The sequence below is a fragment of the Odocoileus virginianus genome, chromosome 16 (assembly GCF_023699985.2).
Source record: "Odocoileus virginianus isolate 20LAN1187 ecotype Illinois chromosome 16, Ovbor_1.2, whole genome shotgun sequence".
Taxonomy (NCBI): domain Eukaryota; kingdom Metazoa; phylum Chordata; class Mammalia; order Artiodactyla; family Cervidae; genus Odocoileus; species Odocoileus virginianus.
The window spans coordinates 21,382,424-21,395,190 of record NC_069689.1 but is presented as its reverse complement, the minus strand read 5'-3'; the positions used below and the strand labels follow the sequence as shown (position 1 = coordinate 21,395,190).

Sequence of the window (12,767 nt, the reverse complement as noted above, 5' to 3'; positions counted from 1 at the left end):
CCAGGTATTGAACCTGGGTCTTCCTCATTGCATGCAGACGCTTTACCGTCTGATCCACCAGGGAAACCCCTGGTTTATATATATTTATATATAAGTAACTATATAACTATATATATATAACTATTTGAAATTTGAATGACTCTATTTGAAATTTGAATTTATAACTATTTGAAATTTGAATTTTCAGCATTCTCAAATAATTTCACTATTACTGTCATAAAATCTAGGGGAAGAAAAACCCACAAAACTTCTTACCTAAGCCAGTAGTTCAAAGTAGGAATGGAAGTACAAATATAACAAATAATATATATAGTAACAAATCGCAAATTTGTTGCATATTCATTCTAGAGACATCAACTAATTTTGTGATTTTTCACCTATAATGTAGGCTTTACAGGTTTTATTTCTAAGAAGTATAAGGAGAGTGCTTCCCTGAAGTTACCCTTATATTATTTGAACAGAAGAGTATACTTACAAGATAAATACAGAAAGTGAGAATAACCTTTTAGAGACTGTTGTCATAACACTTTTATTGTATTTTATAAAAGTATCAGTCTGCAAAAATGGAAGTTTAAGAAACAAAACAAAGCCCCTAGCCTGGGCATCACTGCTTTAGATTGATGTTCTGTACACCTCCTTTTCCAGAGTAATATTTTGTTTTGTTTCTCTTTTTTTTCCAGGTAAAAACAGTAGAAACTGTCATATAATGCCAAGGTTGATAATTTGGTGTTACATACGCATCCCTTCCTAATGAATTATTCTCTCTTGAGAATGAAAGTAAAATAGATATAGAGAGGGAGTCCTTAAAACTTTAGCAACAGTTTCTTCACCTGTAATACAGGAATAATAGTAACATAGTAATAATAGTAGTAATATAGGGTTGTCGAATGAATCAAATGAGATGATGTAAATGAAGCATTTAGCACAGTGCAGGCAGAAGTTCAATAAATGATAGTGGTGCTGCTTTGAATTTGCTGTTCTTTCTGGGTTGTATAATTCCAAAGGGTTTTTTTTTTTTTTTAATACATATCAATCTTATTTATGAAATCTAATGAGGGTGCATCTGAACCATCAAAAAATGATTGAGGTCTATTTATTATGTTTATTAATTGTCATGTAATTTTCTTCAGATATGATTTACTCAAACAGAAATTGGTACTAATTTATCACAACAGTAATCCCAAATAATTTTTCATCTTTTTGCATACATCTTCTTATCTGGTATGCGATAAAGTTTGGAAAGCACAAATTCTTTCTTAGACCTCTTTATATAAAATCAAGAGTGATAGTAGGCCTAGATGAAAATCCTGCCTTTCCCAGTCATTAGCATTGAGACATTGAATATATTTCTTAGCCTCTGTAAAACTCAGTTATATTTTCAGCTGCAAATTGGAGATAATGAGAATATATATCGCACCTTTGTTGATAGAATTAAATGTAAAGTTTGTAAAGCATTTGTCACAACATCTAATATGAAGTGTTTAAATATCTCTTTAGGGACTTCCCTGGTAGTCCAGTGGTTAAGAATCAGTGCTTCCAATGCTGGGTATGCAGGTTCAATCCCTGGTCGGAGAACTAAGATCCCGTATGCCATGTAGGGTAGCCAAAAAAAAACTCTTAACATGAAAAAATAACTATCTTTACCCATTTACAAAAGCCATTACACATTCTATTTTATCTTTTTGATTTTTTTTTTTTCTTTCTGACATCTTCACTACATGTGTCTTCCAGTGTACAGTGCCTTTGTGGTAGGTATTACTCTGGGCACTTATTTCCCCAATATCTAGCACAATGCCTTATATTTGGGAAGTGGATAGTAAATGTTTGATTGTGGAAGAAACATTGATCATGCTACTACATATGATCTTAGGATTTTTAGTATATACCATTAATGCTATACCAATAGCAAAAGTGATAATTTATACACAGTTGTTATGAAGCTTTATTTCTGTTATCAATTGTATGGTAAATTAGGTATGCATCCACATTTTTTTTACAAAATGGGATCATATTCTTCTTACCAACTTTTATTGATAGCTCTTAAAGCTAAACTTTGTTGTATGACTCATGACTGCAAAACCACTTAAACATTTATAGTAATGTAATTTAATAGTTTTATATATAAAAATAAGTTTTAAAATAACTTTGATATCAGGTATTACAGTTTTGTTGGAGAATGAACTAATAGTTGGGACTTCCCCACTGGCTCAGCAGTAAAGAATCCACCTGCAATGCAGGGTTCGATCCCTGGGTCAGGAAGATTCCCTGGAGAAGGAAATGTCAACCCACTCCAGTGTTCTTGCCTGGAAAACCCCATGGAACAGAGGAGCCTGGCGGGTTATAGTCCATGAGATCTCAGAAGAGTCAGATACAACTTAGTGACTAAATAACAATAACAACAAACTAAAATAAGTTTCTGTAAGAAATATTTATAGACTCCATGGTCAGAATATTATTTGTACCCCTTTGTATCAGAGTTGCTGCTGCTGCTAAGTCGCTTCAGTCGTGTCTGACTCTGTGCGACCCCATGGACTGCAGCCCACCAGGCCCCTCCGTCCATGGGATTTTCCAAGCAAGAGTACTGGAGTGGGTTGCCATTGCCTTCTCCGGTATCAGAGTTGGTTTATGCTTTATTTAGTATGTTTCTTTTGTTTTAGATGAAGCATCTCCTGGATCCATTCCACAGTATAAAGAAAGGATGCCTTCTGTCACTCATAGTCCAGAAATAATGGATTCATCAGAACTACGGCCATTTTCCAAACCTGAAGTAGCACTGACAGAAGCTCTGAGGCTTTTAGCTGATGAGGATTGGTGAGTTAACCATGCCTGTTTGAAAAGTTTTCTGAAATTGTTTTTTATAAATTGAAACATTTCCTCTTATAATAGTCTTAGAAATGATTATTTAAGTTCTTAGGCAGTCTGGGTTTTTCCCAACTTACAATTAATAGCTGAACTCTGGGCCTCATAGAGTACTATATTACCAGTTTATAACATGTATTATAAGGATATAGTTTAGCTTTATTAACCTTTCAGTATTAAGTACAAATTTCATCATTTCTCCAAGTGTTTCTCTGTGAATATATCCTACAAAAGTCTTGAAAATACTTACTCTGTTTCTACCACAGCTGCATAGCTGCCCAGCCAGTAAATCAAGGCAAACAGAAAGACAGTAGCCTTCCACTTGCTTCAGCTGGAGCATGTATTGACTGCTGTGTCCCATTTCCTCCCCTGTTCCTTCAGTCTGTCTTCATCCTCAGGGTGTACCTCATCATCAGCTTTGCTTTTTGTCCTTGATCATATTCATCAGCATAAAAATGTGCCATGATATTTCTTCTTTTTAAAAATCCTTCCTAAACTGCATACCTTCTTCACATTTTCACATTTATTTTCTCCTCATGTGTTAGCAAAAGACCTTAAAAATGCCAATTCACTTGTTTACTTTTTCGCCTCCTGTTTTCTTCTCAACCTTCTTTAACTGACTTTCAACCCTCCCCTCCACGACCGTCACTTTACTTCACTAAAATTGCAATGGTATCCATTTGCTTAATCTACACTGGTCACGTACTGTGATCGTACTTAGCCTCTCAGCATCGTTTGTAATGCAGTTGACACTCCCCCCCCCCTTTTTTTGTATTAATTTTTCTTTTGACTGCATTGGGTCTTTCTTGCTATGTGCGCACTTTCTCCAGTTGCAGCAAGCTGGGGCTACTCTTGGTTGCAGTGCAGAATTCTCACGCTGCAGAGCACGAGCTCTAGGCATGTGGGCTTCGTAGTCGCAGCTCGAGCTGTAGGCGCGTGGGCTTCGTAGTCGCAGCACGAGCTCTAGGCGCGTGGGCTTCGTAGTCGCAGCACGAGCTCTAGGCGCGTGGGCTTCGTAGTCGCAGCGCGAGCTCTAGGCGCATGGGCTTCGTAGTCGCAGCGCGAGCTCTAGGCGCGTGGGCTTCGTAGTCGCAGCGCGAGCTCTAGGCGCGTGGGCTTCGTAGTCGCAGCGCGAGCTCTAGGCGCGTGGGCTTCGTAGTCGCAGCGCGAGCTCTAGGCGCGTGGGCTTCGTAGTCGCAGCGCGAGCTCTAGGCGCGTGGGCTTCATAGTTGCAGCTCTCGGGCTCTAGGGCAGTCTCAGCAGTTGTGACACACGGGCCTAGTTGCTCCGCAGCATGTGGAGTCTCCCCAGATCAGAGAGCCAATGTATCCCGGCATCGGCAGGCAGTTTCTTAACCACTGGACCACCAGGGAAGTCCCAACACTACCTTCTTGATATGCTTCTTTTTCATTTCACCTTGGAAAAATTAGAGACTATCTTCGTTTTTTTCCTGCTTCAGTACTTAGTGCTTCTTGGTGTTCTGTTTGATTTCAGTATTGAGGAGTGCTCCAGAATTTAATCCACTGACATTCTCTATTTACATTCATTTCCAGGATCCAGGCTGGCAATCTTTTCCTATAAAGAGCCAAACAGTAAAATATTTTAGACTTTGCAGGCCACATGTCTCTGTTGCAGCTACTCAACTTTGCTGTCATAATGAAAAATCAGCCTTGGGCACTTTGAAAACCAATGGGGATGGCTGTGCTTAAATGAACTTTACTTATAAAAATTTGACTTATAGAGGAAAACTGATGGGGCCAGATTTGGTCAGTGAGTCATAGTTTGCCAATCCCTTTCTTAAATGATCTCATTCAGTTTCATAGCTTTAAATTTCATCCATACTCTGATTTCTCATAAGTGCATATCTGAATTCCTGGTATCTTCTTGAGCTCTAAGCTTGTTAGCTCTAAGCTTCTACTTGACACTTCCACTTGGATTACAGTAGACATTTTAAATTTAATATGTCTAAAGAAGAACTATTGAACTCCCACTTCTTGCCAAAATGGATTAACAGGTATTAGATTTGCCTTTGTATTAGAAAGAACTAAAGAAATCATACACAATACATGAAGCAGTGGTTTTGAGAATATTGTTCACCAGGCAGTGAAAGACAGTGGTCCCTGAGAAACAAACAAGGTGAACCCTCCAACTGCCCTTGCTAACTTCCTGCAGAGTTTTCATATCACAGCTTAGGGGGAAAACCATGTACATATCAGCAGAAATGGAGATGAAACTGGGGGTTTGGGGAGGTCAAGATAACTAGACCTTGCAGGGAGAATGCCAGAGGAGGATATAGCTTCTTAAAGAACTCTGAGATCCTTCAGAGAATTACTGTCAAATGTTTAGCTGAGTTTTGGTCAAGGCATGCGTGTGAAGCCAGAATAAGAAATACTCATAGAAGTTACAAAGAACAATCCCTGGAGCATATACAAGGCCAAGAATACTTTTCTCTCCCCACCAGCAGAGTGGAAAACCTTACAAGTCACATGGCATTGGGTACAGTAGTCCAAAGAGTTTTGTTTCATCTATGTAATGAATAAACCCTAGGCTAAAGACTGCTTTTGTTCCACCAAACAGAACATAAAAGCAAGACCTGAGAGGATCAGACTTTCCAAATAACTATATCTCATAACAAAGCTAAGAATATTTATAGGAATATAAAAATATCTAATATAAAAATTCACAGTGCCTGGCATCTGGTAACAAATTACCAGGCATACAGAGAGGGAGGAAAACACAACCGTAATGAGAGCGGGGGCAAAGGAAACAGTGGAAACTAATCCAAACATGGTATGTCAGTTCATTTGCTCAGTCGTGTCTGACTCTTTGCGACCCCATGGACTGCAGCACACCAGGCTTCCCTGTCCATCACCAACTCACAGAGCTTACTCAGACTCATGTCCGTCACGTCAGTGAAGGCATTCAACCATCTCATCCTCTGTTGTCCCCTTCTCCCGCCTTCAATCTTTCCCAGCATCAGGATCTTTTCCAATGAGTCGGTTCTTTGGTGGCCAGAGCATTGGAGTTTCAGCATCAGTCCTTCCAATGAATATTCAGGACTGATTTCCTTTAGGAAGGACTGGTTTGATCTCCTTCCTGTCCAAGGGACTCTCAAGAGTCTTCTCCAACACCACAGTTCAAATGCATCAATTCTTTGGCACTCAGTTTTCTTTATAGTCCAACTCTCACATCCATATGAGACTACTGGAAAAACCATAACTTTGACTGGATGGACCTTTGTTGGTAAAGTAACATCTCTGCTTTTTAATAAGCTGTCTAGGTTGGTCATAACTTTTCTTCCAAGGAGCAAGCGTCTTTGAATTTCATGACTTAAGTCACCATCTGTAATGATTTTGAAGCCCCCCAAAATAGTCTCTCACTGTTTCCATTGTTTCCCCATCTATTTGCTATGAAGTGATGGAACTGAATGCCATGATCTTAGTTTCCTGAATGTTGAGTTTTAAGCCAACTTTTTCACTCTTCTCTTTGAGTTTCATCAAGAGGCTTTTTAATTCTTTGCTTTCTGCCATAAGTGTGGTGTCATCTGCATATCTGAGGTTAATGGTATGTCTCCCAGCAATCTTGATTCCAGCTTGTGCTTCATCCAGCCTGGCATTTCACATGATGTACTCTGCATATAAGTTAAATGAGCAGGGTGACAACAAACAGCCTTGATGTACTCCTTTCACAATTTGGGACCAGTCTGTTGTTCCATGTCCAGTTCCAACTGTTGCTATAGATTATAGAATTACTAAACAAAGACATTATTTTAACTATAGTTATAATTTGAATCCATTTGTTAGAGAAGCTAGAGGAAAGACATGAACAGAGGATTGGTGACCTGTAAGGAGACTTGCAAAATCCCTTTTGCCGTATAATGTAACACGATCGAGGGAAGTAATAGCCCATCATATGCACCCTTAAGGGGAGAGTATTATTCAGGTCATGTATACTGGGGCAGGAATCAAGGTTTAGACTTCTATCTTATCATTTAGACTATCATTAGGCATTTATCATTAGAATCATTTAGACTTCTGTCTATCAAATCACGAATAAAGAGGGCCATTTAATATTGATAAGGGAGTTAATTCAGCAAAAAGACATGGCAGTCCTGAACATTTATTTATCATATACTGGAGCTTCAGAATATACTAAGCAACTACTGGTAGAACTGCAGAGAAATAAGCAAATCCACAATTATAGTTGGAACTCAAACAGTCCTCTCATTAATTGATAGAACTAGAAGAAAGAAAATCAATAAGGATATAGAAGACTTTCAACTTGACCTGATTGACATTTATAGAACATTTCCGCTAAAACAACAGAATTCATTCAAGTCCTGGGGTCTTTACTGAGAAAGACTGTGTTCTGAAACATAAAACAAGTAATTTAAAACGTTTCAGATTATGCAAGGTTTGTTCTCTGACCACAGTGGAATTAAATTAGAAGTTAGTAACACAGACCTGGAAAATCTCTAAATATTTGTAAACTAAGTATCATACTTAGAAATCACCCATGGCTCTAAGAATGGAAAATTAGAAAGCATTTTGAAAAATTAGAAAGCATTTAATGAAATTAAAAATTAAACAAAATTCGTGGAATACAGCTAAATTAGAGGAGAATTTATAGCCCTATAATACCTGTATTTATAAAAGATGAAAAGTTTTATATCAGTGACCTCAGATTTCACCTAAAACTGAAATGCAAATGAAGCCCAAAATAAGCAAAGAAAGAAAATAATAAAGAATGTAATGGAAATCAATGAAATAGAAAACAAACAATTGGAAATACAAATGAAAATAAAAGCAGTCTCTTGGAGAAGATAAATATAATTGATAAACCTTTAGTCAGAATGATGAAAAAAAGAACAAATTACTACATCAGGAATGGGAGAAGGAATATCATCACTACGGATCATACAGCTATTAAATAAATAATGAAGGGAAAAATAAATAATAAAGGAATATGATAGACAGCTTTAGGCCCATAAATTTGACAGCTTAGTGAAATGAACAGATTCTTGGAAAGACACAATCTACCAAAACTCACTCAAAAAGATACAGATAATCTGTATTACCGAATATCTCCTGAGGAAATTATATTTGAATTTCTTTCCCACAAAGAAAACTTCATGCTTGGATAGTTTCACTAATGAATTATATCAAACATTTAAGGAAGAAATCAATTTTACACAAACTTCTAGAACATCGAAGAAGCTGGTGTTCTTCCTGTCTCATTCTTTACCGTCAGCATTACCGTGATACCAGAACTGTGCAGATAGATGTTTCACATGAACTTGAAAAAACAGTCTGCATTCTGGTGTTGGTTGTAGCATTCTGTCAATGTTAAGAAGATCAAGTTGGTTGGTGGTGGTTGAAAGTGTTAAATTTTTTGTATACTTACTGGATTCTTGTTTATTTTTTCTATTAGTTACTGGGCTTTTAAAATCTCTTAGTTTAAGCTTTGTATATTCCTTCTTAAATTAAGTTGATTTTTTTGGTTGTTGTTGGTCTCTCTTTAGCACTTAAATTTTGTTCAGTGTTTTCTGGCTTCCATATTTCTGACCTAAAGTCTTTTATCGTCGTTATCTTTGTTCTGCTATATGTAATTTGCCCTTTTTTTTTTCTATGGCTGTTTTTAAGAATATTCCCTTTAACAGTCTTTTTAGTAATTTGATAATGATGTTCCATTTTGTGTTTTTTTTTTGTGGTTATCCCGTTGAGGATTTGTTCTTGGATCTGAGAATTTAGAGCTTTGATCAAATTTGGAAAAATTTCAGCCACTCTTTCTTAATTTTTCTGCCTTCCTCTCTTGACTCCACTTTCTATTATTCGTGTTTAGAATCTGGTTGTTTATGCATCTGAGTGGTAACTGTAACAGTTTTATGCTTATCCGAAAAATGAAAAGCTTGAACCAGACATCTGCTAAATAGATTTACTGTTGCCACCTTGGAATTTTGGGTCTTTTCTCCCTGTTATCCCATAACTTATTCAGGGATTTAAATGCTTAAAAAAGTAACCACTATCAATATTACCAACTAACGAAATTCAGCTTACATTTTTCAAATGATTAAAATGGAAACCATCAAGTTTGAAATGTAATGTCTCAATCCCACTTAAATCTACTCTCTTGTTAGTATTCACCTACCCTTCATCTGTCTCATTAGGTAAGATAATGAAGAACAAATACAAGTTACATAACCATCTTATTGATATTTTTCTGCTCTTGGATCACCAACAAAATTATGGCTAGTTATTTCATCTCCTTCCATTTTTGTTTTATTGCTTCCCTCACATTTGCCATTCCTTTCCTTTCTATTCTCTAAAAAGAATATGACATGCTTACTAATGGAGAAATGTTCCTTTTTATTTACAAAGCATATGTTTAATTTGACTGTCAGTAGTGATTTTGGCTCATAAATGGTGTTTTGAATCAGGAGTAGAACTATGGGAGTAGATAAAACTTTCCATATCTTTTATTTGAGCTTCCTGCATGATAAGGGAAGATAGACAGGGTCTCGTCATTGGCAATAATCCACACTCACAAAAGAGGAAATCTGAGATCCTGTTCCAGTGGAGCCGCATTTAATACAAGATTTTGTTGTTTATTTCTTTTTCTCATAGGGAGAAGAAAATTGAGGGGCTGAACTTTATTAGATGTTTAGCTGCTTTTCATTCTGAAATACTGAACACAAAGTTGCATGAAACAAATTTTGCAGTAGTTCAAGAGGTAAACTTATTTTTCAGCTGAGTTGAGGAGTGTTTAGATAACAAAATATAAACATGCCATATTTACTTGACCTTAAAAAGAAAAGCTGTACGAAATGAAATCAGTAGGCTTGTATGAAAAGTAACTCATGCCTTACTTTGCCACATTTAAAAAAATTTATAAAATGTTGATTTTTTTTTAAAGACATAGTATTATACATATTAAAGCATGTTGCTTTGATAATAAATTTGGCTTTAAGGTCATTATTACTGATTTTCTTTCAAAATTTCAGAAAAATGTACATTTTGGAAATTTTTTTTAGGTAAAAAATTTACGCTCTGGAGTTTCTCGTGCTGCTGTGGTCTGTTTAAGTGATCTTTTCACTCACCTGAAAAAGAACATGGATCAAGAACTAGATAATACCGTAAAAGTTTTGTTGCAGAAGTCAGGAGAATCAAATACATTTATAAGAGAAGATGTTGACAAGGCATTAAGAGCTATGATCACTAATGTAACTCCTGCACGTGCAGTTGTTTCGCTTATCAATGGAGGACAAAGGTAATGTTCAGAATAACCTGGACATGTCCTTAAACTAAAAACGCAGTTGTTTGTAATCTGGGGTATAGGGGAAAAAAGCGAATTTCAATGTTATTTCAGTCAGAAAACATGTATTAAATAATTCATTATGATAAAAGTCAGATTAGGTACTAAGCATACAGAAGACAATAATGTGATTTTAATAGGTTACTTACCCTCATAGATCTGGAGCTAAATAAATGTCAGTGATTATAAATTTAGTTTTTAACTTCTTGGAAGGGATAGCTAGTGTAAATAATTTGTCATTTTGGCCTACAACAATGATGGCTGAGGCTTAGGAGTAATCATTTAACTTTTAAGGTATATCTTTGGAAAATAGTTTCTACATCAACTCTATTGTAATTGAGCATGTTTCCTCTAGCCACTTACACATTGCAGTAAGAAGATGTGCAGCCCAGCATTTGTCAGATGTGGTAGAATTTATGGAACCAGAGCGTGTTTTATCTGGAACAAAGGATATGGCTGACCGTATATTACCCGCTGCTGCTAAATTTGCTCAGGACAGCTCACCGGAAACCAGGTGAGTAGATGCTAATAGCATTTGTTGAGTCTCTTATTTACTACAAGGGCTTAAATGTGGAAACAAAGGTTAAAGAAGAACGGACATTTTTCTAAATGAAGAAGCGGGACCCCCACAGATTGGTGCTGGGGGGTGATCTTTTTTTGACTGATTTGTAAATGATCTTGAGGGAGTGCACAGTGAATTCTCCAAATTTACAGATGACACTACATACTTCTGGGTAGTGAGATGCCATGTCCCAGGGATGCTCTGCATGAAAACCATACAAGACCATATAAGTAGGCAGAAAAATCACAGAAGAAATTCATTGTGGGCAAATATAAGGTAAATGCATTTAGGGAAAAATGATGTATTTCCAAGCAGTCGGGTAAAATCAAGGAAGAATACAGGAAGCAAACTGAATAGCATGAGATATGTGCACTTAGAAAATTCCATGAATTCTTGATTGCTGTCTGTACTCGACGAACAATTTTATGAACGTTAAGAATGGTCAGAGAAGGGTAACAGAGTAATTAAGTAATGGATGGTACTATAGCTGTAATGCTGACAGAAGTTTGGATGTAATCAGAAGCTTAGGTTCAATTCCTAGATCGAGCCACTGTCAGCCCTTAGCAAGTTACTTAACCTCTGTTAGCCTCTGTTTTATCATCTATAAAATTAGTAAGGTTTGACTAGATGTTTATAACGCCCCATACAGAATCTAAAAATTATGGCAGTTATATGTGAACTCAGATTAAAGGGAGAAGGTAGGATCTTGACTTTGTGGAGACTAAAAAGTAAAGAAGGGCATCAAACTTTTTAACATTTTAAGACAGAGATGTTCATTACTTTAAGTATCTACAGTTAGTCTTGTGGAAGTCATTATGTAAAAAAAATATTATAGAAACTAAATATATTCATTTACTATTACTGCATAACAAATAACCACTAACATAGTGATTTAGGCAACATAGGCTCTTTTAGCTTACCATTTTTAGGTTAGAAGTCTGGGATGCTTAATTGGGTTCTCTGCTTAGGGTTTCCTAAGGCTGATATCAACGTGGTATCAGTGCAGGGCTCTTGCACTGTAGAAGAATCTGCTTGCAAACTCAGCCTGTTGACTGAATTCAGTTTCTTGTGATTTTTGGACAGAGGTTACCATTTCCTTGCTGGCTGTCAACCGGGGTCTTTTCTCAGCTCCCTCACATCCACCTGAATTCCTTTTCATGCAGCCCACCTCCGTCTTCAAGCCAGCAGCAACAAGTCGAATCCTTCTCATGCTTGGAATTTCTTTGACTTCTTTTTCTTCTACCAGCTACAGAAAGCTCTGTGCATTTAAGGGCTCATGTGATTCACTTAGGTCCGCCCAGATCATCTCCCTGTCTTAAAATCAGCTGTACCATTAAATATAACATAATCCTGGAAGTTATATCATATATTCACAAATTGTAGGAATTAGAGCAGGGTATCTTTGGGGAAACCATTTTAGAAGTTGTGCATACCACAGTAAAGTTCAAAACAGTTTAGGAGGGTTGGATCATAATAGACCAGTTAGAAACAAAATGGAATTTACAATAGTTGTTTTTTGTACATTTTGACTTTTCCTTAATGGCATAGTAATTCTTCTAATCCATTTAGTCATTTCTTAGATTCTTATTTAAAGTTTTAAAATTACAAAATAATGACAACTTTCCAGTTATAAATTTCTTACATTTTTTGTCTTTTGCTTGCCCATTTGTTTGTTTTAGCCATTCACATACCATTAAGGTCTCTGGTAGACCTACAGTCCTTACCATTCAGGGATCCAAGGTAGAGTCAGCTTTGAAACTATAACTGCGTACGAGCTGCTTCTCTGGCGTTAACCTTATTCCGGTGGTAGGGCAAGAAAACTAACTTTTATTCTCTGATATTACCTCCCTTTCTGTAATTTCATTACATTTGAACAAGTCTAGTTGATATAAATGATTCCGAGATCATCTTATACATCTCCCCTACAAAAGCTTTGCCTTCTCTGGTTCTTCTAGTGTCATACATTCCAAGTTGTAGGGGAAGGTATAATTGTAATTATTTTAGGGTCAAGTCTCCAAGAAGAAGAAAAATACAG

The 12,767-nt window shown here is 36.6% G+C and overlaps 1 protein-coding gene across 2 annotated transcripts in view; it reads left to right on the top strand.

The window, feature by feature from the left end:
- Positions 1-12,767, top strand: part of TOGARAM1 (TOG array regulator of axonemal microtubules 1) — a 79,590-nt gene that overhangs the window by 54,252 nt on the left and 12,571 nt on the right. For both annotated transcript variants that reach the window (XM_020881394.2, XM_020881391.2), the window contains 4 exons: positions 2,658-2,811; positions 9,483-9,588; positions 9,890-10,125; positions 10,526-10,684. In XM_020881394.2, the coding sequence (XP_020737053.2) occupies positions 2,658-2,811; positions 9,483-9,588; positions 9,890-10,125; positions 10,526-10,684 (655 nt within the window). The remainder of the gene's footprint in view (positions 1-2,657; positions 2,812-9,482; positions 9,589-9,889; positions 10,126-10,525; positions 10,685-12,767) is intronic.